Source organism: Adiantum capillus-veneris, chromosome 8, assembly GCF_014529385.1.
Source record: "Adiantum capillus-veneris isolate H3 chromosome 8, ASM1452938v2, whole genome shotgun sequence".
Lineage (NCBI taxonomy): Eukaryota > Viridiplantae > Streptophyta > Polypodiopsida > Polypodiales > Pteridaceae > Adiantum > Adiantum capillus-veneris.
Window position 1 is genome coordinate 140,262,525 of NC_140938.1, and position 25,219 is coordinate 140,287,743.

Sequence of the window (25,219 nt, forward strand, 5' to 3'; positions counted from 1 at the left end):
AGCAATGATCAAAAGCACTAAACTAGGCCTAGTCGCCCTTAGTGCCTTGCACCCTTTTTGGCTTTCTAACAGAAGCCATAGAGGAGAAGAGAGTTTGGCAAACATTGAAAAATATTATTTCCATTGTTGATTGGACCTACCTTTTCATGTGAGTAGTTGAAAACTACTTTCGTTTAGTTTGTCAATTGATGGTTCTTTTCATTTCACAGCTTTAGATGACTTGCTTTCCGCTCATTTTATTCTTTTAGAATGCCAGTGTGAACCTTCACCTTGTTTATCCAGCTTCTCTGTTAAAGCTCTGAGGTGGGCCTTGGCTCTGAGATTAGTGATAGCAGTTGTGTAGCCAAGAGAGGGGGCAACTAGCTGGGCTGAATATATATCGAGACCAAGTGAGCTGCTGGGGGTGTCATGATCCAAGTGTCATATTCAACATTGTAATACAAATGTCTCCCTAAGTGTGATTCCATTTGCTCTTAAATAAATCCATTTATGAGTGAGCACAGACTCGTGTCTAAACATGGTGCACATACTTTGAAAAATTATGGTAGTTTTTGCTATATTCCACCATGATTGGACCCAATCTCAAAATTACTTCCTTAGTAGCCTTCCCACTTGTGGTGTAATTATCTTTGGCAGGTCAGAGAAATCCAAACTTACAAGGTGAGAAAATAATTGTTAGAAACCTTACTGTTCAAAACTGCCAAAATCCTTCTCTTCTACCTAAAGTGTTCTACAGCTCTTCCTTCAGCAATTTTTCAAAAGTCAAATAGTTTTTACTCACAGTTGCCCAAAGTTTGACATGTTCTCAAAAACATCTGGGATCTGACCATGAAAATTATTTCCAAACATCCACCTACAAAAGATGCATGTAGTGTAAGAAGAAACGATCCTTCCAAAACTGTTGCAGCGAGCAGATTTGTTACTTACAGAGTCTGCAATTTTGTCAATTGACCCAGTTCCTTTGGTATTTCCCCAGAAAACCCACTTCTGTCAACATGCCTGAAAATTTTTCAATTGTGGAAGTGAACCAAAGAAGTTGAGTATCCAACTCATTTCTGACTGAATAAGACAATGTCAATCAGACCATGCCCTTGCATCTATACCCTTTAGCTCTGGCTTTCAAAAGCTGCCAAGCTGTAAACAGCCATAATTTTTCAAAACAACTGACAACCAAACATCTTACAAGCAATAGATAGTGCAGATTAGTCTTTAATTGCACCTCAACCTTAAAAGAACAAAATTTCTGCAATGACAAATCTGAAAGTTGCACTAGCTAAAGTTATCAGAGACTTCATGGCAAAGTCAGTAGGAACTTCATGTAGGCTCTCCCTCCGAGATCTCAATATGAAAAGCTCTTATCAGAGACCTTCTTGTACTAAACATTGGTTTGTCTGACTACCTTTCACCAGCCTCTTCTGACCTATTTGTTGTTGCAACCTGATTCAAATACATTATGGTTTTAGCTTCTCCTTTCTCGAGTTCCAATCCACTACCCTCAAGTTCGCAGTATCCTCCCTGCCATTGTGAGCAACTTGTCTGCTCATTATAATATCTTCATCCTGTCTGGTTCTTCTATCTAATGTCTTGGCCTAGCTGTACGACAAGAACCATTCAGAGGACCAGAAACATCAAGACAATAGTAGTTGAAGGTTTTCGTGATACAGCACCTTCAAATCACATAGTCTATGCAATGTCCTGGTCTAGGTGTATTACAAGAGCCTTTCAAGTTCACCAAAACACCAAGACAAGCAGTATTTATCGCTATAATGAAACATCACCCAAAGTAGCACATTATCTTGTCTCACCACTGATAATTTTGAGCACAACAAAAGTGCAAATATTATAAACAGTGAAGACTTCACAACGTAAGCATTAATAATTACTCCTAACGGGAGGCAGCTTGGGTAGCCTTCTGCGTATTTGAGAGCGCTAATAAGGGTCACCTATACTAAGACCTCTTGAATCCAACCATCTGTTTGGGGCTAACATATAACTGACTGTCCACGATGCCATGTGCCCAAGTTCAACTCTATGTCACGTCGCGCAACTTTCTATTTTGTATCTGTGTGTGTCCATCAATGAACTGCTGAAGGCTTTGATTTGATGTATTATTTACTTGAGCCTTTCACTGCTGCATATGGTTGTCCCTTTTTGCATCGGTCAAACATCACAGCAAGGACCATTGCCTTGCGCCCATCTCTCGGCTCTGAAATTGGCTCTCTCCTGTGCACATTCACCATCCACATATAACAGCACAGACTCTAGCCTTGGCTTCTTTCTATTAGCCTCGCAACGAACATATTACCAGCCATGTTCCCACTTCCTAATCTTGTGATTTTTCCAGAGAGAAACTTACAATTCCGAGAGAAGAGTTAAATGGCCAATTTCTGCCGGTATAGCACCAGAGAATCTGTTGTTTCCCATAAACCTGAAAATTTCAGAAATGTTAATTCCACTTGCACAAGGGAAGCAATGAAAAGATTGAATGTAAACAAGCAAGAAATGAAGAATGTAATTCCAAGAAATTGCAGCTGACTAGATGGTTCACCCTCTGTGCTTGATCTTCAAGAAAGTGAGAAGTTTCTACTTACAGCATCTCTAATTTTGTAAGGTTTCCTAATTCGGGTGGTAGACTGCCTGAAAGCTGGTTTATGCCAATGTTTCTGCAGTTAAACTTTCTTAAGGTTCAGACATGCGTTCAAATCTAGCCTCTCAAAATTATATTACAAGTTTGCTTGCTTACAAAAATGTCAGCAAACCCAACCGGCCAAGCTCAACAAGAAAAGGACCACTCAAAAGATTCCTCTCCATGCTCCTGCTCCAAGTTAAGGGGAATATATTTGATGAAACTCTTATGCACATAACTGTCCACCAGTGTGCACTGTAGAGACTTACAATTTTTGTAGATGTGTAAAATTTGCAATTTCTGGTGGTATTGCACCAAAGAGGTTCAATTTGTCCATGATCCTACACCATACACACCATAAAATCACATAAAAATGGTTCATGGCTTTATGTAGAACTATTTTAAACCTAAATGTAGAGACAGTTACTCATTTATACCATGCTTAACTACATAACTTGAGTTTAGACCTTGAAGAGTGTGTGCGTGTCTCTCACATGCATAAGAGAGAGAGAGTGGGGTATTAATGCTATTTTCATGGCAAGGATGGGTTCGAGCTTAAAATATAGGAGTTATTTGGTGGCGTTATGAAGGTCGAACAGTGAGATGCAACATTGACAGAAAATTTTTGCCCATAGGATTTGGAATGCTTGGTGCATCAAGGTTGTCCGCTCCAGCACTCGTGTCAAATACTCTATGCCATTGCCACATGTCGCAACATTGACAGAAAATTTTTGCCCATAGGATTTGGAATGCTTGGTGCATCAAGGTTGTCCGCTCCAGCACTCGTGTCAAATACTCTATGCCATTGCCACACGTCTTATGCTGTAATATACACTGATTAGGCATGGCAGTTCATGGGGCCTAACATGCGAAATGACCTTAACATACAACTCAGCCATGGATCTACAGATAATCTGTCATGCATTGGAATACATGGATCTCATCTATGGAAATGGTTTTGGCCGTATGCATGGTTTCCCCTATGCCAGCTCTCCAATCTCAGCATGGAAGTTGACATTGTGTCATCTTCATCGGTCCAGAAGCACATCCAGCCAATTCCTTGCCCTCCTGAAGCATTCACTTGATCAAAGCCTTTCTGCAGCCCCTGACATCAGCTTATCCCACAAAAGCATATCATCTCTCCACATTTGGTATTGTCACTATCAAGATGTGGCCAATGCAGATCGTATGACCCATTCCTTTCACACGCTAGTTTTGAACAGCCACGCCTAAGCTTCTTGCATCTTTTCAGCGGCAGTTGCTAGGCAAGAGATTGTGGAGTAGGTAAGAGATTGTGGAGTATTTACACCATTGGTATTTTAATAGGGATATAGTTGCACTATGATCCATGCTCACACATCATTTGTGTGCTCCAACGAGTCCCAATGAGAGGCTGAGTCCAAATGTACATGAATCCACACAACCACTACATAAGGGAGAATATGAATGCACAATCAAGTTAACAATGAAGAGTGAGAGATGGGAACAATCAAACCTCCTCTCAGTTAGCTTCACCTACAAACTAATCACTAATAAAAGAGAGACCGGCAATAATGAAATACTCAAAACATAAGTTGAGAACATTAAGAGAAATGAGAACACCTAAAAATCTGATTTCACTACTAGGAAGACAAACCATTGCATGGGTTTATAAACAAGATCATGACGAGATGATAGGTGTGATTAATAAGGCACAGAGGACATCTCCATTCATTTCAGCATCCCCACTTTAAGGGTGGATCAGATTGTTGACTTGTAAAAAGATACCCCACAAACCACTTCATTGAGTGGGAGGCTCTGAAGACCACCTTCTGCAGTGCCGTTCAACCAAGAGACTATCAAGACAAGGCCCTTAAAAAGCTGGAAAATATGATACTCCAGTCTGGTGACACATCTACGGAGCGACTAGGGCCTACATCGAGGATTTACAGGACCTTCAACAGCTAGCAGGTCAAGCTAGTACTCCATCACCTGTAGACTATGCTAACCAATTCCCTTCTACCAAGCAACTCCTTGAGTCTACTTATCAGAAGGTATCCCTTTATAATCTGCTTTGAAAGGACTTTATGTTTAGAAGTGACACACTAGCAATTAACCAATCCTTATATCCAAGCGCTGGCCTTAGTTGCAGGCATCTACCCTTGTAACCCACAACAGACTATGTGGTCAGCTGCACCTCTTAGTGACTACAAAATCCCCTACCTCACTATATACATCCTTAGCCAACAATTTACTTGGGTGCCCCCCCCCCCCCCCCCCCCCCCCCCCCCCCCCCCCCCCCCCCTTCTTTACTCCCACCACCCTTGCCTCTGCAACAATTCTCATCCAAGCGGTGATACCCTTGGTCAGGCATCGGACATGCAGACTTTCAATTTTTACATTATGAACTCAAGGGGCACAATGGCCCCTCTAATTTGAACGAAGGACGCAACCATGACCACATGATTTGAGCCCTCATCTCGAAATCTTCCCAGCTTGGGCCTGCAAACTTGGAGCATCCCCAGCATGCGACCTTCTTCTGGTGATTTCTGTCGATCGAGTTCTTGGCCTCCACCTCCAAGCAGAGTTCTGAACCCATGATTGCCATGTCTAGACAGTTGCTACTAGTCATTCTGAGCAGCTTATTATTGTGTATGAGAAATTGTAGCAGCTTGGGTCACAGGTCTGAAGCAGTGTGTGTAAATTGTGCCTCAGCCCAGCTGGGGTAGTTCAGAGGCCGCTTGTTAGAGACCATTTGACAGATATGGGCACAGCATGTATGTGATTCTGTGAGATATAATGCAAACATGAGGATGTGCCTATGAGGAAGCATGCTTGTTGAGGCGGGTTGCTGGGTATGTTGTGAGATAACATCAATCCTTGTTTCTTGTCTATTGTCAGTTTGGAAGACACCGTTGTGGTGTGGAGAGCCGAGAAGATGACAGGTGTCAAACTCCCTGGCGTGAGTCAAGCGGAAGAGGCATTCTCAGCGCCTTTCAGAAAGAGAACCCCAACTCTGAGGGCCATGAAGAAGAATATAAGACTCTCACAACCCACAGATCAGTGAGTTTTCAATGTTCATCGAGCACAAGGGATAGTGATCATCCTACACCTCATATTCCAGCACATCGGCAGTTGACTCAGACGCAACGTACGTTGAAGATCAGGCTTGTGAAAGCTGCAAAGAAACTACACTCGAGAAAGAGTACCAAGGTCTAAGCTACTTGATTGACCACTTCGAACACAAAGATCCTCCACTATCTGAAAAACTTGATAGAACAATAAAAAGCATCAAATGGATAAATAAAGCACTGTGAAATATCTCGTGAATTTGCAAATCACTTGCTCAATGTACTATCAAAAAGATTTCGACCAATTCAGGCACCAAAAGCTATATATAATCAATGATAAATTTTTTGTGTCAAAACTCACAGCTCAGAGACATGGCAACTAGAGTTTGAGCATGAACATCTGATAAATGAAGGACCCATATCCTTTTCGCAAGGGTCCACACTCAAATTCCATTTGGGTAAACGCATCTTGCTTGTTATGAATTGTAGTGATTCAACTGTTGTAGAGACAAGAAAATTATTTAGAGAATCACATGAAAATTAAAATTTTTCTTTTATCTTTATACACAAAAAATACAACTCAAAATGTACATGTTTGATTATACAAACATACGCATTGCTAGGCCCAAAACAGCATTTTCAAAGCCAAAGCAACAAAGACAGTCAATCAAAATCCTTCTTTTCTGAAAGCGTAACTTTTGAGAAGGAAGCCTAAGAAGAAAGGAAAATGTCACTTAAGAATTCTATTGTAAGGTAGTGGCAAGCATGATACACACAAGTAGATTTCATGTATGTTCATGTATGGTACTTGTGAACTGGTAGTAGCAGGAAAATTTCTTCACACTGAATTATATTGTGATTTCTTCTCGACTCCTCTTAAGGAATTTTCTTATGTGTGCATACAAATCCTCTTGTCCGCAAAAGAAGTTTTAAAAAGTCATCCTTGCATTTGCACATTTGCACATTTGCACATTCATGTTGCTGGATCCATTGTATGTGCTAGGCGTCAAGAAGAACTTATAAGTCAAGATATGATACTTCTTGGCCACATTGTCTTTGTTAGATTTACACATCTGCTGCTTCACTCAGGTCTAGGGCATACATGTACGGCTAGTATGTCCCCGGGCTGGCCACCCACTGCATTGTCCAGCCGCCCACCATGTATTGGGCGCCCTATATATCTTTTTCCTTATGCTGGGTCGTGGGAGCATACTTTGCACTGCTCGACCTCCCCCTTGGGCACCTATATATGGGGGCAGGGGGGTACCCACTTCCACAGTCGCAGATACACACATCTGATATATTGAGGGTCTTCTTGTTCTGGTAGTCATGGATCGCCGCCTCTTACCCACACCAGCATTTTGTGTCCTCTCTCTCTCTCCCCCCCCCCCCCCAATGGGTTGGACTCTCTCTCACTGTTTTTAGGGTTTCGTCACCTCTTCTTTGCTGGTTTTAGGGTTTCGTCATTGTTTTTTTGCTGTTTACAGGGTTTCGAAACTGTTTTTTTGCTATTTTATAGGGTTTCGCCATTGGTTTTTGCTGTTTTTTAGGGTTTCGTCACTGTTTCTTGCTGTTTTTCAGGGTTTCGAAACTGTTTATAGCCATTTTTCAGGGTTTCGCCACTGTTTTTTAGGGTTTCAAATATGTGTTTTTCTGTTTTTTAAAGTTTCGAAGCTGATTTTCTCTGTTTTTGCTACTTTTTAGAGTTTCTTGCTTTTTTTTTTATTGTTTTAGTCTCTCTCTCTCTCTCATGGTCTCCCTCCATTGGGCTACCCATTGACCCCCTTTCACATGGCCTCTCCAGTGGCCATAGCCCGCCTCCCTCTCACCGCCTCCCTCTCAACATGAAGTTCTCCATTACCAACAATATCAACACTTGAAGTTGAAGTGAAGGAGTGGAAGAAAGAGATGGAGACAACCTTTCTTCAAAAGATGGAGGAATGAAAAGAGGAGAAGAAGAACCTATGCAAAAGGATTTCTCGCGTCGAACAGCAAGCGGCTTCAAAAGAAGCCACAATCTGAACTCTCCAAGGTGAACTTCTTGCAGCAAAAAGTGGGCGGCTCAAAGAAGACAAAATTCAGCCATCCATGATGGAAGAATTGAATACCATGAGAGAAGAAATACGGGTTATCAAGGAAGATGAGGAGAAGAAGTCATGGGCCGCGGTCATCTCCGCAACACAAAAGAAAGTAGAAGAGGTCGAAAAATGGATTGAAGTCACCAAGAAAGGGAAAGGTAAGGAAGCTCCTTGTACACCCACTCTTATTAATATGACCCTCGAAGAGGAACAAAGGAGGAGGATGCGGACTCTACATGTGAGGGTAACCGGCCTCAAGGACATAAACAATGTGGAAAAAGAGGTCACAATCCTCATATCCATGATGGGGGTGGACAAGCCTTCACACACAAAGGCATGGAGAGTGGGCAAGAAGAGTGGTGGCCCGAGAGAATCTTCAAAAGAGAGAGCTCTCATACTACGCTTCCCCTTCTTGGAAGAGGAGAAGAAATTCCTGAAAAAGAGGCCTACTCTCAAGAAGACAGGTATTTTCCTCGGTGATGATCTCTCTCTCTCACAGCTTGTGTATATGAGAGAGGTAATGCCAGAGATTACAACGGCAAGGGAGAAGGGAAAGACGGCCTTTTACAGAGATGGTCGGGTGGTGATTGTAGAGCGGCACTCTACATGACGGTGTGAGACCTATGGGACCACACTGAAGATGGCTACTTGGAATTGTAATGAATCTATGAGGTTGGACGTTGGTGCGTTTGAGGACAGTTTCAGAGAGAGGGACATTGATTTCTTCCCAGAGACTCATTAGGCACCTGGACAGCTTATGCCACATGTGGTGGGATACAGATGGGAGACAGCCCACAGGACAGTCGAGAGATCTGAGCATGGGAGTAGAGGTACAGGAGGAGGAGCAGTGCTATTTAGGGAGGAGTTACAGCCACTACTACATATTGTACGGAGAGATGATCATGCTAGATACATGTGGGTGACGTTGAGAGCTGACACAGGCGATTTCTATACATTGCCATATGTTACTTCCCCCCAAGTACGTCATTATATGCGACACCCAGAGGACAGTCGCCTTTCTCTATACTAGATGATGTTTTATTGGAGTTTTCTAGGGATAGTGATATCATCCTCCTGGGGACTTCAATGCCCGAACGGGCAACTCTTAGATAGTCTTCTACGACACTTCAGATGAGATGCTTAGAGAGTTGGATGTGGGTGACTTGGGGCTTGACAGATGCTCACATGATAGAGAACAGATAGAGTATGGGAGATACCTCACGGAGATGACGACCACACATGGGTTAGCCATACTTAATGGCTTACAGCGATTTCCTGGAGCAACCGGTTTCACATGCTTTCCACACAAACATGGGGCCAGTACAGTGGACTATGTTATGGCACAGCCGAGCTTTATTCCTTGTATTCAAAATTTAATAGTGGGAGCCATACCAGTGGGTGTAGCAGTGGATCACGCGCTTTTGACATTGTCCATTTCATTTCAGTATAGTACAGCCCAAACATCAAGGGGCAGGTCACATACCCGTTATACATTTACAACAGAAACTGACTCGGTTTATACAGAGGAGATCTATAGCCGTCTATGCATAGCTAGTCCTGGTCTCTCAGTGGAGGAGTACACCACTTTACTGACTGAGACACTGCATGGTGCAGCATCAAGAGGCATACCCACACACTCAGCCGGGTCGGAGGAGACATTCTGGGAGCATGCCCTAGATAGTTGGTATGATGAGGAGTGCAAAGAGATGAGAGCCTAGCTCCAAAGAGATCTTCTTTTAGGAGTCATCACTTACAGACAGTCTCGGATTGCTTCCCGGTGCCTTCTGCGACGGAAGAAACGAGCTTATTTGGCCTAGATGGAGCGAGACTTGTATTAGTTGTTCTTGAGTAGAGACTTCGGAGAGGCATGGCGATTCTTTCATGAGCACTCCCCTCCCCCAGTGATTACTTCTCCTGATGTGTGGGGCCAATATGCGACATCGTTATATACAGTTCCTGGACAAGACCCCCTTCCAGATCCTACAGAGCCATGCCCACCTACCAGCACCTTCTTTACCACTGAGATGGTAAAGAGAGCCATTGACAGGATGAGGACCAACAGGGCATATGATCATGATGGTCTAGTAGCAGAGCACTTTATACATGCTAGAGATATGCTGGTAGAGGTTCTTGCAGTGTTGTTCAATCGTGCCACGTGTGAGGGGTTACCTGAGACTTGGAGGTTGTCTACTATTGTGCCTATCTTCAATGCAGGTGATCCTACAGAGCCTGGGAATTACCACACTATTATGGTTGGGCACATATTGGCACGGTTGTATGCATCCATTCTTGAGCAGCAGTTGAGTAATTGGGCAGAGGGTGAGGGTGTACGAGCAAAGGGCCAGGCCGGTTTTAGGAGGGGTTTCTCCACTCTTGATCATATTTTGACACTTAGAGCCATCATTGAGGAGGGTAGGTCACATGGGAGACCGATTTATTGCAGCTTTGTGGATTTCCACAAAGCATTTGACATGGTACCGAGAGTTCGATTGATGCGCAGACTACGGGAGATGGCCATAGTGTTAATTTGCGGGATTATGGCTCTATACAGATCAGTGATGGGACATGTACGCACCCCAGAGGGGATATCTGATTTAGTTCACTCCACCATTGGGGTGAAACAAGGTTGGCCAATGCCCATTGTCTCCTACTCTATTTGGTATGTATGTTGATGAGGTGTCTGATCACATTGACAGAGAGGGTGATAGAGGTGCCCAGCTGGCAGGGACGTGGATCCCATTGTTGTTATATGCTGATGATATTGTGTTGATCTCTGACTCTCTAGAGGGTATGCAGCGAGAGTTGGATGCATTTACACAGTTTTGTAGAGGATAGTGGATTGTCTATGAACCAAGGTTATGGTGTTTAACACCACACCACAGTGGATCAGGAGATCAGCACCGACTTTCACATATAGTCAGGAGATTGTAGAGTATACAGATGCATACACTTACCTTGGGGTTGTCTTCACTGGGCCGAGGTTTTCTGAAACCGGCCCGTGGGGCGGTAGGCGTTGGCTTTCACCCGAAAATCTTTACTTTAAACACACACAGAGAGCACGTGCGAAGGAAACCTGTGATGGGAATTAATACTTAAGCACACACGGCTCGGAAGCTAGAATGCTCCGAGCAGACGCCGACAACTTATAGGCCCCAAAATTGGCGCCCCTTTCGGTATTTCTTTATTCTTTAACAGAGGGAATAAAACCTGTGGTTTCCTACGAGCTGTCCCGCATAATCCGTGCTGAAATACACCTATTCTGGCCCGATTTTGCAGCATAACTGTACTAGGACGCTTCACAGTCAGTATCCCCACGCAATAGATGACTTTCCCGACGCATTCAGACACTTTACAAAACCTGGCGAGAATCTGCAGCACGCTGAATTCTCTGTTTTCTGCCCCGAAAATGCATCAGATCACCTCTACAACAGTCCCCGAACCTCCTGGGGGTATTAGGGACCGTTTAGGGCTGAAACCCTAAACCTGCAAAAATACACAGCAGGCTGTAATTCCCTGTTTTGGGCTCCGTTTCGCGTGCCGGTCACATCTGTAGCAAGTCCTCGAGCTCCCGCACCTATAGGGCTACTTGCCCTTTGAATCGGACGAGATTTCTCATCTGAAACCTCTCCGAATTTACATGTACCTGCCGGGGATTAGCCACTAGCTAACCCCGTACCTGTGCAAGAGGCTCTTGCCTCGGCAATCGCGCATGAACCCACACAATTGTACATCAGTCAAATGAAAAGCCCTCTTGTGGGGCATCACATAACTGCACGTTAGGGGGAGAGAGAGAGAGAGAGAGCAATGTGTAGCGTGCAAGGCATCACTCCTGGCACCACACTGTACATGGAGAGAAAGGAAGCACTCCATAGCTCTTAACCTGTGACAGGAAACTCAAAAATGAGCCTCCTAGCTATAAATTCAGCGCTACCTCTTCTTTGCATTGGGAAAGTTCACAAAAATGGGCCACTTGGCACGATTACATGCATTTTCCCGTTTCGGGGTTGCCGCCTAAAAATCTCCCGACTGGTTGCTCAGTTGACTTCGCAGCAGAGTTGTAAAATGTTCTCCTAGTCATACCAGAGATAATGACGCGAACACATTTCACGGCCCAAAATAGCAGTTCCCTAAATTTTAGGAAATGATTCCGTTGGGCTCCCTCTGGGCATCTGACCATCTATCCTCATTGGGACTGCATCCAAAAGTGCAATGTGGCCCAACTGTCGAATACTTTCTTTTGGTAGTCCCACCTTGACTTTATGCCTTTATTGAGTTCACTTCCTAGTGTCCACCAATTTGCTAAGTGCGATTGGGTAACCTACATGATCTTGCTCTGAGCCTAGACATCCTCTTACTATACGAATTCCAGTGCTGACCACTTCCCGTCGGCGAGTGAAACTACCGTTCACATTGGCCATACAATGTCCGACCGTTTGCTACTTAAAAAGAGGGTCTCAAAAATAAAACAAAAATCATTGGCAAGAAACCAACAACTAAGATTAGCAGTTGCCACGTCCTCGTGACATAGTTAACAGCTGCCACGTCCTCGTGACATTTTCTTTGGGGAGAGCAGCGCAGATTAGACTGACTAGAGCTTATGCGGCCTTGGGAGGCTTGGAGAGGATGTGTTCGCAGGTTCAGTTCCAGGAACCTCATCTTCTCCACCTCATAGGAGATGGGTTTGTGATTCGACCCAGCTACTTGGATACACATATGTCTCATGGTTTGCAGTGTGCCATTGGTCAGATACGCACATCCTCACATTAACTGGAGATTGGGACTAGTAGATTCAGAGTAAATACCAGCAGACAACAGGATATGCCGCTTGTGCAAGCTAGAGCCAGAGACAGAGCTACATTACATATGTCATTGCATAGTGCACAATGAGATTCGGGGCCGTTTCCACTGCTTATTCAGAGAGAGTTTCTGTCCTTTCTCTCGGGTCATGAGTTATGAGGATCAGAGATGTCTTGGGCTATATCTACTTGAGTTACACACATATAGAGACACTTTGCTGGGGAGAGCTAGAGAGTGTCACAAACTGCCAACTTGAAGATGTCGGCCGAGGGGCCTAAACCCTAAGAAAAACAAGTGACAAGAGAAGAAGTCCTACCAACTTCTGGGGACCCCGTCTGATGGGGCCGCAAGTGACATAAAGTATTAAAAATAAAGCCGGACCTACACACAAACAGTGTTTTGCGCTGATTGCTGTACGGAAAATCCGTGATTTACGTTGGCAGTTTTTTGGCATTGCTTTTGCACCAGATGCTTTTGAGTTTGAAGGCTTTTTACTGTAAACTACTTTTGGGGCCTAAGGCCTTTAAATATGTGCTAAGGGCTCATTCTCTGCATGCTTCCTGGAGAAGGTGCAGAGTCTGGAGTACCGGCTTGTAGGGGGGTGGGCGAATGTGGAAAGAGGGGAAAGTAGGCCGAATTGGGGGTGAGGCGAATTTGGAGAGGAGAAGAGGACGAGTTGGGAGAGGGGAGATGGGGATGAATTGGGATAGTGGGGAGGGAATTGGGATAGTGGGGGGGGAACGAATTGGGACTGGGAAGGGGGACAGCAAGGGAAGCCAGCAAAGGAAGGCCAACGGGCACAGTGTAAAGGAGAGAGAGAGAGAGAGAGAGAGAGAGAGAGAGAGAGAGAGAGAGAAACACTTTCAGCCATGTGTGTGTGTGTTGCATACAAGAAACAATTTGAAGTAGGTGTGTGGGTATGCTTGCATGGGTGCACTGACCAGATGGAAGGTCAAGGGACCTGTCAGCATTCTTCTACGCAGCAGTAGGGGGTAGGACACTAGAGACAGACAACTCTGTGCTACAGAGAGAAAAGTGGGAACTTGGAAAAATTATCATAGAACCGACCAGGTGAGGAGTTCACACTGTAGAGATTCCAGTAAGAACGACACTAACACAACGCTCATGATAGAAATGTGGTTCACACGTAGAGAAAGACAAGTATCCCAATTACAGTGGAGAAAGGGTACCTTATGAGCAAATGTGGAAACTTCTACAGGCATAGCAGAGAGACTGAAAGTGTTGCAGAGACAATAATAGAACAGAGAAACAGAGACAATAACATAACGGGTGTTCTGGTGGGAAGGTAGTGGGGAGAAGAGAAATGGGAGATTCAACATTAGGCATAACGATATCGGTTGGTGAAATGGCTGCACACTATTTACTCATATGTTTACTTAGAGGGATAATAGCACTTGACTCTGGAGCCATTTACCAGTGGCAATGGAACACCGTCCAAAGTGACTAAGTGGATTGCTCCTTGTGGCAAAATTTCATGTACCCTGAATGGCCCTTGCTAGGCTGGGGCTAGCTTTTTAGCTTTTTTCAGATATTTAGCTTGATAGAGTAGCACCAGTGTTTCCTGTGTTATTTTCGGCTTCCTATGATGGCGATCATGCCACGCTTTGCGACGAAGTTGCTCGGCTTGGAGAGCATGTGAAGCTAACATCCTGCTTTCTTCTAACTGTGAGAGACGAGAGAGGTTTGCGGAAGCAATCCCCACTGTGACGCGAACACTTCCCACTCTTGCTCAACCTGAGTTGAACCCATATGGTGCAATTGCTTCAAGACCGAAAGCTAGCTGGAATGGAGAGTAGTTAGTGGTTTCCTTGAGGAGGTGCGATAAGCCCAAACTGTGCCGAGGATAGCCTGAGCCCAAGAAGCTGGATGCAGGTGACAAGCTTTCTTGAGAAGCGCGATTAGCACTTTGTTAGTGCTCTCAGCTTGTCCATTTGCTCTAGGATAGTAACAACAAGATTTGCGATGAAAAATCTTGTAGTTCATGAGAAGTGTGGAGATTAGGTCGTTGACAAAATGACTACCTCGACCACTGGTGATTTCCAAAGCGCACCCAAACCTGCAAGAAATATTTTCATACAAAAAATTTGCGACAGTGGCGATTGTACAGTCGATGGTGGCCACCACTTCAGCCCACTTCGTTGCATAATCCGTTGCTACCAAGAGATACTTACGATTGCCTAGTTGAGCAGGTGGAGTAATTGGACCAACAAAGTCCAAGCCCCATCGCTCAAAGGGCAGCCACGCCATAGATACTTGCAGAGGGCGATTGGATTGCTTGCTAGGCTTAGGCGCACATCGCTGGTGACAGACATCATAACTTTTGACATGAGCAATAGCATCTTTGAATATATAGGGCCACCATAAGCCTACTTGTAAGATTTTTTGCGCCGTGATGTGACCAACGTAATGGCCACCTGTAGGACCACTGTGCGCATCTTCCAGAATGTGGTCTACTTCATGAGGAGAGACACACCTGCGCAGCACACCATTTGGCCCAGATTTGTAGAGTTGTCCCCCAATCAAGGAGAAGGGTCTAGACTTCAACAAGAGTCTTCTTTTTTGCAAGGGAGAAGCATTCTCGGGATATAGGCCAGTAGAGAGAAGATGTGACACATCTCCATACCATTCTGGGGTCGTGTCGACCTTAAAGAGATGACTATTTGGGAAATCATCATCAAACCGAGTATCCGGCTCACCTGTATGTATGCGAGAGAGATGGTCGGCCATGACGTGCCACTTGCCTGGACTAAGAACTACTTCGAAGTCGAATTCTAGGAATATCAGTAGCCACCTCCAGACTCTTCCTACAACTTGGGGTTTATTCAGAAGATAGCATAGCGCATGATGATCCGTGATGATAGTGAAGTGAACCCCTAACAAGTAATGACGAAACTTTTGTAAAGAATACACCATAGCCAAACCTTCCCTTTCTTTGGTGCTGTAGTTGCGCTCTGCCTTGGTGAGCAGGCGACTTGCATAGTGAACAGGGCGATCCAGGTTGTACTCCTTACTAGGCTGAGTCAGCACAGCCCCCACTGCCAGTTGACTGGCATCAGTATGCACGTGAAAAGGGAGACCAATCCAGAGCCACTAAAATAGGTGCTTTAGTGAGGCGCTTTTTGAGGTATTCAAATGCTTCAGCCTCCGGTTTTAACCATTTAAAGGGTACTGTAGCACTAGTGAGTCGGGTCAATGGTTGAGCCACCTGTGCATACATTCGTATGAACCTACGATGATAGCATGTGTGACCTACAAAGCTCTGAACACCTTTCGGGTTGATGGGAGGTGGTAACTTCAAGATTGCCACGATCTTCTCTAAGTCAAGTGCTAAACCTTTGGCAGACACCACATGGCCTAGAAGTGTGCCCTCAGTGACCAAAAAGCGACATTCGTTAGGATTGAGCTTTAGCCGTGCCTCTCTGCACCTGAGGAAGACAGCAGAGAGCTGAGCGAGGTGCTCCTCTAGATTTTCCACTGGGTTGAACATTGGGCACCTAAGAAGGTCGAAAAATCGTCCATGAAGATACGAAGATGATCCGTAAGTAAAGGACAGAATATAAGATATACTGCTCAATTGAAGGAAGGTGGAGCGTTTTTCAACCCAAACGACATCCTAGTGTAGATAAAAATACCCCAGGGAGCTGATCACCTGGATGGATGCCCAACTGATCGTATCCAGTGAACCCATCCATGAAACTGTACAATACATGCCCTGCTACATCCTCGAGCACACGCTTAGTGAAAGGTGTGCGGAAACCATCTGGGATAGTTACCTTGTTCAAAGCGCGGTAATCTACGCACACACGGATTTTATTGGACTGCTTCTTAGGTGCTATCACCATGGGTGATAACCACTCAAAGTGCTCCACAAGTACAATGATCCTTGCCTCTTGCATTTTTTCGAGCTCTGACTTAACAGCCTCTGCATACTTTGGGTTGAGCTTGTAAGCTCGGCCTCTGACGGGCTTAGCCCCTTCAACCAGAGGGATAGTGTGGAGACCCAATTTTGGTGGGATCCCTTCCAAATCCTTGTAGGACCAAGCAAAAACATCCTTAAAAGAGTGTATAAAAGAAACTACCTGATCAAGTAATGCGGGATGCTCCCATAACCAAGCTACTAAGAGGACGTGCTGAGGATTGTCAGGGTCGCCCAGGTTGACTTTTTTGACCGGGTCAAGAGATGTAACTGTGGAGGGTACTTCAAAAGTTGAGAAGTGAGCTGCCTCTTGGAGCTTCGAGACATCATGTGCTTGTGTTTGATCGATTCAAAACTCTGCATACTCTTCTTGTAACCATCTTGGTGGAAGCTCCTCGAAGGGTAAATCTTCAGACACAGACATAGCAGAGTGCTTTTGAGGGGGCGGGACGTCCGACCTGGGAGATGTTAGAGGAAGGGGGGAATCATTGGCGAGTTCATGCAGAGGAGATTTCTTACCCCGTCGGTGATGTGTTATAGGTTCACCAAGGCCGACGGCTTTCATCAAAGGAACATTTGAATCATGGAAATCAGGGACTAACACACTTACTTCTTCGATTGGCACACTTTCTGCTATAGGGCTTGGGACATTGGTGTCCGCCTGAGGAGCCGGGAGAGAGAGTGTTACCGGCACACGTGGATTTTGAATAGAGACCACATAGCATGGCATCAAGGTGGTAGCTTCCAACCACTGCAACAGGTCTTCGTCAAACCCGTCAGGTGGGATGGGCTGCTCTGGGTCGGGGTTGGACTGTACTGACAATGAGCTGTGATGAACCACTGGATCCATACCTCCTTCGAGCCGGATTGGTTGCATGGGGGAGCCAGGAGTATGTATCCACATGGCGTTGTTTCCCCAATCATGAAGTGCCTTAGTATGCCGCAACCATGGTCTACCAATAAGCAAAGGAAATCCTCCCTCCACCTAAGGAAGATTGACCACCACAAAATCCAAGTTAAATGAAGTCTTGTACCTTCAGAGGCACCCTCTCTACTATGCCCACAGGGTAGACTGTCCTTTGGTCCGCCAATGTAACAATGAATGGAGCAGGGCGGGTAGGTTGCAAACCTAAGGCCAACATAGTAAATTCTGGCATCAGATTGATCCCAGATCCACCATCCACTATGACGCCTGAGAAATGATGCCCAAGAATAGACACCGTGAGACGAGGACTTTTGTAGTCGGTGAGGAGAGCAGCTGGATAAGAAATCATGTAGGACTCCAAGGGTTGCACACGTAGGTGCCCGCCACTAGACCCTGCACCAGGATACAGAGACTGGATGATGGAAAGGGTATCACTTCGAAAATTTACATCAAGTCGAAGCATGTCGTACAGTGACACTTGCTAAAAGGTGTTTTTCAAGATAGACTCTGCTATAGGCTTCTCTCTTTTGATCAGATCTTGCTCCAGTATTTTAAGCTTCTACAAGTCCTCTACTGCTTCTAGGAAAGCACCATCAATATCTGATAGAAGAGAGGTAGGTTGGCTCTTGGCACTACCTGCTAGTTTGTCAGCTACTAAGGGAGTTTGACTCATTTGTGTGACTCGAGATGAAAAAATTGGACCGCCAGGGAGGCTGAGACCAAGAGCAGCTCTCTGTGCCCGTGTGAGCACACCAGCCGGCTCTTCCACTTGCTTAACCTATCTCGAGAGGCAACTACAAGAGTGGAAGGCGGGGCCTGTGGAATGGTGCTTACTGTAATGAGGTTAAGCTTTGGGAATGTAAACTCCTGTTGGTTCTGGCTTGTGCTTGCAGATGTGGATGCTCGTTGTTTTGGGCAGTCCTTACTATAGTGATCCTTAGCTTCAGGACAGTGTCGGCAAGGAGGGAACCCTTCTGGCAACAAACATTTGCTCTGATAATGTCCATACTCCCCGCAACTGTAGCACAAAATTGGCCTATTGGAGGGGCAAGGTGGTCTCGGCCCTTGCTGCATGGGACCGGATGCTAACGTGTAGAAGCTTTGGGGAACTGAAGCAGTACTAGCATGATAAAAGCTGGGGGATGCAAAGTTATTGTGCATACCCTGCATAGGAGGTGTTGTCAGCAGAGGTGGCATCCGGTTCTGATGGCTATAGGGTGACACCATGTTGGATGCAGGTGCTAGCCCTTGTTGGAGAGAAGGACCTAGACTTTGTTGTATTTGCCGTAATCCCTTGATATAGTAGCAATCCTTGTCTTCATGCCCAGACTTCTCGCAGAAGTGGCAATAAGCCCGAAGGGGACAGTCCTCTGGAGGATGTCCTGGAGAGCGACACGAGCTGCACCATACCATAGCCTTAGTCTCCTGCTGAGACCGAAGCTCTTCTAGCTCTCTCTTGATTGATCCAAAGCATGGCAGCGATGTGGTAGCCTCCAACCACTGTAGAGGATCTTCGTCAAACCCATCTGGTGTAGGCTGCTCTATGTCGGGCTTGGACTCCACTGACAAAGAACTATGATGAACCACCGGATCCACATGGCGTCGTTTCCCCAATCGTGAAGTGTCGTTGTGTGCCACAACCAAGGTCTACTGATGAGCAAGGGAAAACCTCCCTCAACTTGGGGAAGACTAACCACAACAAAATCCAAATCGAACGTGAAGTCTTTTACTTGCATAGGCACCTTGTCTACTATGCCCACTGGGTAGACTGTCCTCTGGTCTGCCAATGTAACTGTGAAGGGGGCAGGGCGGGTAGGCTACAGACCTAAAGCCAACATAGTGAACTCGGGCATCAGATTGATCCCAGATCACCATCGACTATGACGCCAGAGAATTTGTGCCCAAGAATAGATACACTGGGGCGAGGACTTTTGTAATCGGTGAGGGGAGCGGTTGGATAGGAAATCATTTACGACTCTTGAGGGCTGTACGGGGAGGTGCCCGCCACTAGGCCCTGCACCCGAGTACAGAGACTAAATGACTAAAAGGGTGTCACTTCTAAGGCTTGGATCGAGCCGGAGCATATCATAAAGTGACACTTGTTGAAAGGTGTTCTTCAAGATAGCTTTTGTTGTGGGCTTGGCTCTTTTGATCTAGGCTTCCTCTGGAACTTTGATCTGTTGCAAGTCAGCCACTGCTTCCAAGAAAGCTCCATCAATGTCAGATAGCATGGAGGTTGGCCTGCTCTTAGCACCAATGAAGGGCTCCTCAGTTGGATCAGGTAGGCCAGGTTTTGGAAGTGGAGATGGACAAGATGGATCTTTTGGTAAGTTGAGACCAAGAGCTGCTCTTTGTGCCCGAGTGAGGACTCCAGCAGGCTCCTCCACTTGATGTGGCCTAACCACATGAGTAGCAGGTGACAGTTGAGGGATAGTGTTCCCTACGATCAGGTTGATCTTGGGAAATGTGAATTCTTGTTGGTTTATGTCACGTGCACATCTAACCCTATGCGTACGTGGACAAGCTACTTCATGACATGGTTTCAGTTCAGTTCAGCCAGTCTAGAATAGGAAGTGATCTGGCACCTTTGTGAGTCTGTTCGCAGACTGTGCATGTCCAGACACTTAATTTAGATGCATATTCTCTGGTTGCACACAGCATGATCATCAGATTTCCATCAGAACCCATCAAGAGCATTTTTACAGTGCATAGACCTATTTTCCCTATTTTTGACATTTTTCACTTATTATTTTTAAGTGACTTTTTGTTGGAAACTAGGTAGGGCAAATTTCATAAGCTTGTATATATAGAAACCTAGCGCTAGCACTTTCTGGTAGAAGAGGCAGCAAGAGCTTCGGTTCAACAGGCACCTTCTCAGCAAGACCCCCCCCCCCAAGCAGTTGACCTAGCGTTTTCTGCAAGGAGATCCAAATTCAGCCCTTGGCGTTTTTACATTGTAGATCAGCAGATCCACAGCAAGGCACAGCATATCCACAGCAAGGCGTAGCAGACTCCCTAGCATTAGCAGATTTCCACAGCAGAGCCCAGATTAGCCCAGCGTTTTTGCATCAGCCTGACACCCTCAACGTTTTTGCAAATCTTCACGACAGAATCAGCCCCTAGACCAGCGTTTTCAGTTTTCAGCAGTTAGAACCCGCAGGAGAAGTCCCAAACCTCGCAGATCTCACCTTCCCGCAGCAGATCCTCGCCACACGGTCAGATCCCGCGTAGTTTGCAATTTTCAGCGCGTCGTCGTCACATCGTCGCCATCCATCGTCATCGAGATAAGAGTCAGAATTCAGCAGATAAAGATTTGCAGATTTCAGCCCGTCTTGTCGTCGTCCTCATCGTCGTCCTCATCGTCGGCAAGTCCAAGCATTGTCGAGATTTGTGCAATCATAAGTAGACAGCTCTCGCCATAGAGAGTGGGGCCTTCGGAGGAGGGTTTGACAACTCGTCTGGTGTCGTGTCGTATTCTTCTCTCTCTCTCTCTCTCTCAGTCTCATGCACCTTCATTCACAGTGTCATTCACTTTGTTTGTGTCCATTGCACTCTCTCACTAAAGGAACGAAAGGTTCTCCCTTCCATAAGTATAAGGGACCCTTGAGCACAATTCAGAGTACTCATCTTGAGCAAAGTTCAACATTCACTTCCACTGCACCTTACAGTTTAGGTTCGGGTTTGGAGACGTGGACGCTCGTTGCTTTGGACAATCTTTGTTGTAATGATCTTTAGCCTCGGGGCAATGGCGACAAGGCGGAGACCCTTCAAGAAGACGACATTTACTTTGGTAATGTCCATACTCTCCACACCTGTAGCATAGGATGGGGCGATTGACTGGTCGAGAGGGTGGACGAGGTGGTCTTTGCTCTTGCTGCATAGGGTTGGCAGCTGAGGTGTAGAAGCTCTGCGGGCCTGAGGGGGCACTAGCATGGAAAAAACTTTGCGATGGGAAAGAGTGTTGCATACCTTAGAATACGGCATAGGAGGGGTTGTCAGCAAGGGTGGAATTTGGGTTTGTTGACCATAAGCAGAAACCATATGGGATGCAGGAGCTAAGCCTTGTTGAAGCGTTGGAGCGAGACTCTGTTGTAATTGTCTAAGTTCCTTCAGATAGTAGCATTCTTTGTCATCATGCCCTCACTTCTCACAGAAGTGACAATAAGCTCGGAGCGGACATTCCTGCGGAGGATGCCCAAGAGAACGACAAGAGGTACACCAAACCATAGTTTTAGTCTCCTGATGAGCTTTGAGCTCCTCGAGCTCGCGCTTGAGAGTGTCCAAAGCTTCTTGCTGTGGAAGCTCCTCCTACCGAAGAGAGAATAATCTCTCTTCTTGAAGAGCTCATTGTAACTTCAGAGCTTCCAGTTCTCTACGTAGAGAGGTCAAAGGATCGGAGGGATTATCTTAAAGGACTGAGGAGAGTCGGTGAACAGCTTCCTCGCTCCTTCTATCCGAGTAGCAGCTGCAACAAACTCCTCGAGGGTGGCGTCGGGTCGGAGACTCTCCCGCAGCTTTTGCTAAGATGTTTTGGGAAGAGCCTTCTCTACCCACTTCTTAACCATGAATTCAACCAGTTGCCGAGGAAGCTTGGCGACCAAAGACTTTGTTCTAATCATGAGCTCTGCAAAAGTCTCTTTGGGTTGAAGCATCAGGTTGGCTAACTCATCCATAACCTTTTCTTGGAAGTCCCCTGGTCTGAAAGCTTCACAGAATTGTTGTCTCAATGTGGCCCAAGTAGTAAAGTGGTTTTCTGCAAATTGACTCTACCACTTGTCTGCTAATCCATCCAAGGTAGATGGGAAGAGTACTAAGTAGGCGTCTTCGCGGTTGAGGCCACGACCTCTATAGAGAGAAACAAACCTTCGAGCATGGTCGTCGGCATCCTCTGTAGAGAGACCTTTGAAAGTCGAGAACTTGATGTTCATCTTAGCCAGGATGCTTGTAAGCTCCTCCATGGTTGTCTATGCAGGAGCTTGTTGTAACACAGGGGATGAGAACTTTATTGACGGGGGGTGACTGGGGAGGTGTAGAACTGGTTGAGGAAATGGAGGTAGCTACAGGAGAAGAGTACTAAGTAGGCGTCTTCGCGGTTGAGGCCACGACCTCTACAAAGAGAAACAAACCTTCGGGCATGGTCGTCGGCATCCTCTGTAGAGAGACCTTTGAAAGTCGGGAACTTGATGTTCACCTTAGTCGGGACGCTTGTAACCTCCTTCATGGCTGTCTATGCAAGAGCTTGCTGTAACACGGGGGATGAGAACTTTATTGATGGGGGTGACTGGGGAGGTGTAGAACTGGTTGAGGGAATGGAGGTAGCTACAGGGGAAGGTAGGAGTAATGGAGCTGGTGGGCTTCTACTTGGCACTAAGGGTTGATGCTTCCTGTGGTGGTACTTCAGAGGACTTAATAGTGGGCTTTGTCACTCTTTTGACTGCCTTGTATGTGTCATGCAATAACCAAAAGCCCACCCAAGCTTTGGGCACGAAGACCTTGTAACTTGTTGAAAACTAGTCCAATCGCCACTAGACCAAGGCGAGCGACTAGACCACTTGGCTGGACTTATACTGGATGAGAGAGACTAGACCAAGGCGAGTGATTGGACCACTTGGCTGGACCTGGATGAGAAAGACTAGACCAGCACGTCTAGAACTAAGCAAGTCGAGGTGAAACTCTACTGGACTGAGCCAACCCAGTCGAACCCAACACAGCAAGATAGGTAGAGAGTTGAAACCCAGCAGCTCCTCGACTTGACTCTGCTCTCTACATAGAGTGAGATTTCAGTTGAGGTCCCACCAGACGGCGGACGTGCCAAAAATGAGAGCACCTGTAGTGGAGATAATGTGTCGTGCTCGCTATAGTGGGTGCTCTCTAGCCCAGAACTCATGGAGACAATGGGGGTGCCGAGGCTCAGCTATGCAAGGAAGACGTGAAGACGTGTTGTGCGTGAACTCAAGATAATAGACTCAAGACTATTGACCACATAAAAGTAGATGCTGATCCAAACCCACTACGGATATATATACACATGAAGAGCCACCAACGACTACAAAATATCCAGTCCAGCTAAGCCTATCTTTGAACTGTGGTGGTGGTGCACTAGCCTAGGTGTCGATTGGACCACCACCCGTATCCTTGCCATGCGTCACCAACCCGGCAAGAGAGTCCGTCCAGTGTGAAACCCAAGCCAACTGTGACTAATTGCATGTCCTGTGCTAGTGACACTGTAGCCCTGCTACAATGGGTCAAATTTTGGTCACTTTGGTCTTTATGGCACCAACCCATTTTCGCATGTTTCATCGGCATGAGACGGATCCTTTTTCCTCGTTCAAGATTTCACTAAGGCAATCGTTACATTTTGCCTTTGAGATTGGGGACATATCCCTGGAAATCTTGCAACTCTACTATGTTTGATTTTAGCGCTTTCTCATCACAGAACGCTTCTATGTTCCTCCCTTTGTACTTGATCTTTTTGGTGGGTTTTCCTCGCTTTGAGGTTTTCCACTTGTAAATTAATCAAAACAAATTTACAAAAAAAAAAGTGTGTGTGTGTGTGTGTGTGTGTGTGTGTGTGTGTGTGTGTGCGTGCGCGCGCATGTGTGTGTGTGTGTGTGTGAGACAGAGAGAGAGGGATCTTATTAACGTCCTTTGGAGGTCGAACTTGATCTATAGGACAAATCAACACATCCTTTTGTGTGTGTGTGTGTGTGTGTGTGTGTGTGTGTGTGTGTGTGTGTGTGTGTGTGTGTGAGAGAGAGAGAGAGAGAGAGAGAGTCTAAGAGGTATAATTATCAGCTTTGCTAGGAAAACATCCTTTAGAACTTATAATTTGTGCCTATGAGCAATTAGGGAACTCTTGATTTCATAAGTGAACATGAAAGTCGTGCACAGCCAGGGTTCAATAGATGGGTACGAGCTTTACCTAATCAAAAGGTTTGAGCTTATGTTTGTCCCAAATGAATCATTTGTACGCAGAGCCAAGAAACAGCTATTCGGTAATCAGGCTAAAAAAAACCAAATGCAAATGAGCTAGCCATACCTTCACCAGGATTGGTGGTGGCTGCAGCTGTCGCTGCGAAACAAGAGCTGAGAAGAGAGACGATGAAGGCGAACGACATGGAATAAAAATCGCGTTGTCCCATGACCGAGTAACCCGGGTACAGCAGCCCTGGATGAAAAGCTTAAGTTTATGACTCTTCGGCGTCTGCGGGTGTGACTATGCAGGTATGCAAATTATTATAGAGAGAGAGAGAGAGAGAGAGAGAGAGAGAGAGACGCGCATGCACCACTCTTTTAATGCTCTCTCTCTCTGTATTGGACGACAATAACGGATATAGCTGAATCTTTCAACTGTGCTGAAGCCTGAGTCTCGATCACGAGTAGGCCTGCTGTCGCCACCAAGTTCGAAAACCATTTCATATCAAATGAGCCAACGACCTTTAAAAAGTTCGTCCAGGACTTCTTAGAGGCCCTTCCCATAAAACCTCTTTTGGAGCATGACCTAACTCTTGTTTGAAGATAATGTTGTTATTAACCTTCGAAGGTCTATGTTTGCACATAGTTCAAGGCTGTTTACACAAAGGTTGCCTATTGTGGGCAGCCATTATATGGTGTCCATGTGTTTGCGAGGTAGAGCAAACATACTCGACATCATCTTGCCAATGACTAATGCTACTTGAACCTCCACCTCCACCAACAATAGACAAGAGCGCAGCCAATATGCTAGGTTGCTACTCCTTAATTACTAGAAAAGATTTATGAAATGTTTTCTGAGGGTGTAGTGAAATGCTTCAAAAAACCACGTTC

General features: G+C 45.7%; 1 protein-coding gene across 3 annotated transcripts; it reads right to left on the reverse strand.

The window, feature by feature from the left end:
* Positions 1-732: 732 nt before the first annotated feature.
* Positions 733-24,827, reverse strand: LOC147453066 (uncharacterized). 3 transcript variants are annotated; one of them, XM_086519079.1, is made up of 10 exons: positions 24,700-24,827; positions 24,559-24,581; positions 24,453-24,485; positions 6,038-6,173; positions 2,896-2,967; positions 2,744-2,815; positions 2,592-2,663; positions 2,357-2,428; positions 928-999; positions 733-853 (listed from the first exon to the last, which is right to left on the reverse strand). In XM_086519079.1, exons 1-10 carry the CDS (start codon positions 24,825-24,827, stop codon positions 778-780), a joined length of 756 nt encoding a protein of 251 aa, XP_086375205.1. In that variant the 3' UTR covers positions 733-777. The 3 variants fall into 3 exon arrangements, with proteins under 3 accessions (XP_086375205.1, XP_086375203.1, XP_086375204.1); XM_086519077.1 differs by having other exon boundaries at positions 735-853; positions 24,453-24,581; positions 24,690-24,708; XM_086519078.1 differs by lacking the exon at positions 24,700-24,827 and having other exon boundaries at positions 735-853; positions 928-987; positions 24,453-24,683.
* Positions 24,828-25,219: the final 392 nt, after the last annotated feature.

What these genes read in the sequence shown, in the direction of transcription:
- LOC147453066 (XM_086519079.1), bottom strand. Translation starts at nt 24,827, where the DNA reads ATGGTTTTCGAACTTGGTGGCGACAGCAGGCCTACTCGTGATCGAGAC. An exon ending in TTGGGTTTGCTGACATTTTT is followed by an intron (nt 2,664 to 2,743) that starts GTAAGCAAGCAA and finishes GTTTAACTGCAG; the next exon opens with AAACATTGGCATAAACCAGC. An exon ending in TTAACTCTTCTCTCGGAATT is followed by an intron (nt 1,000 to 2,356) that starts GTAAGTTTCTCT and finishes AAAAATTTTCAG; the next exon opens with GCATGTTGACAGAAGTGGGT.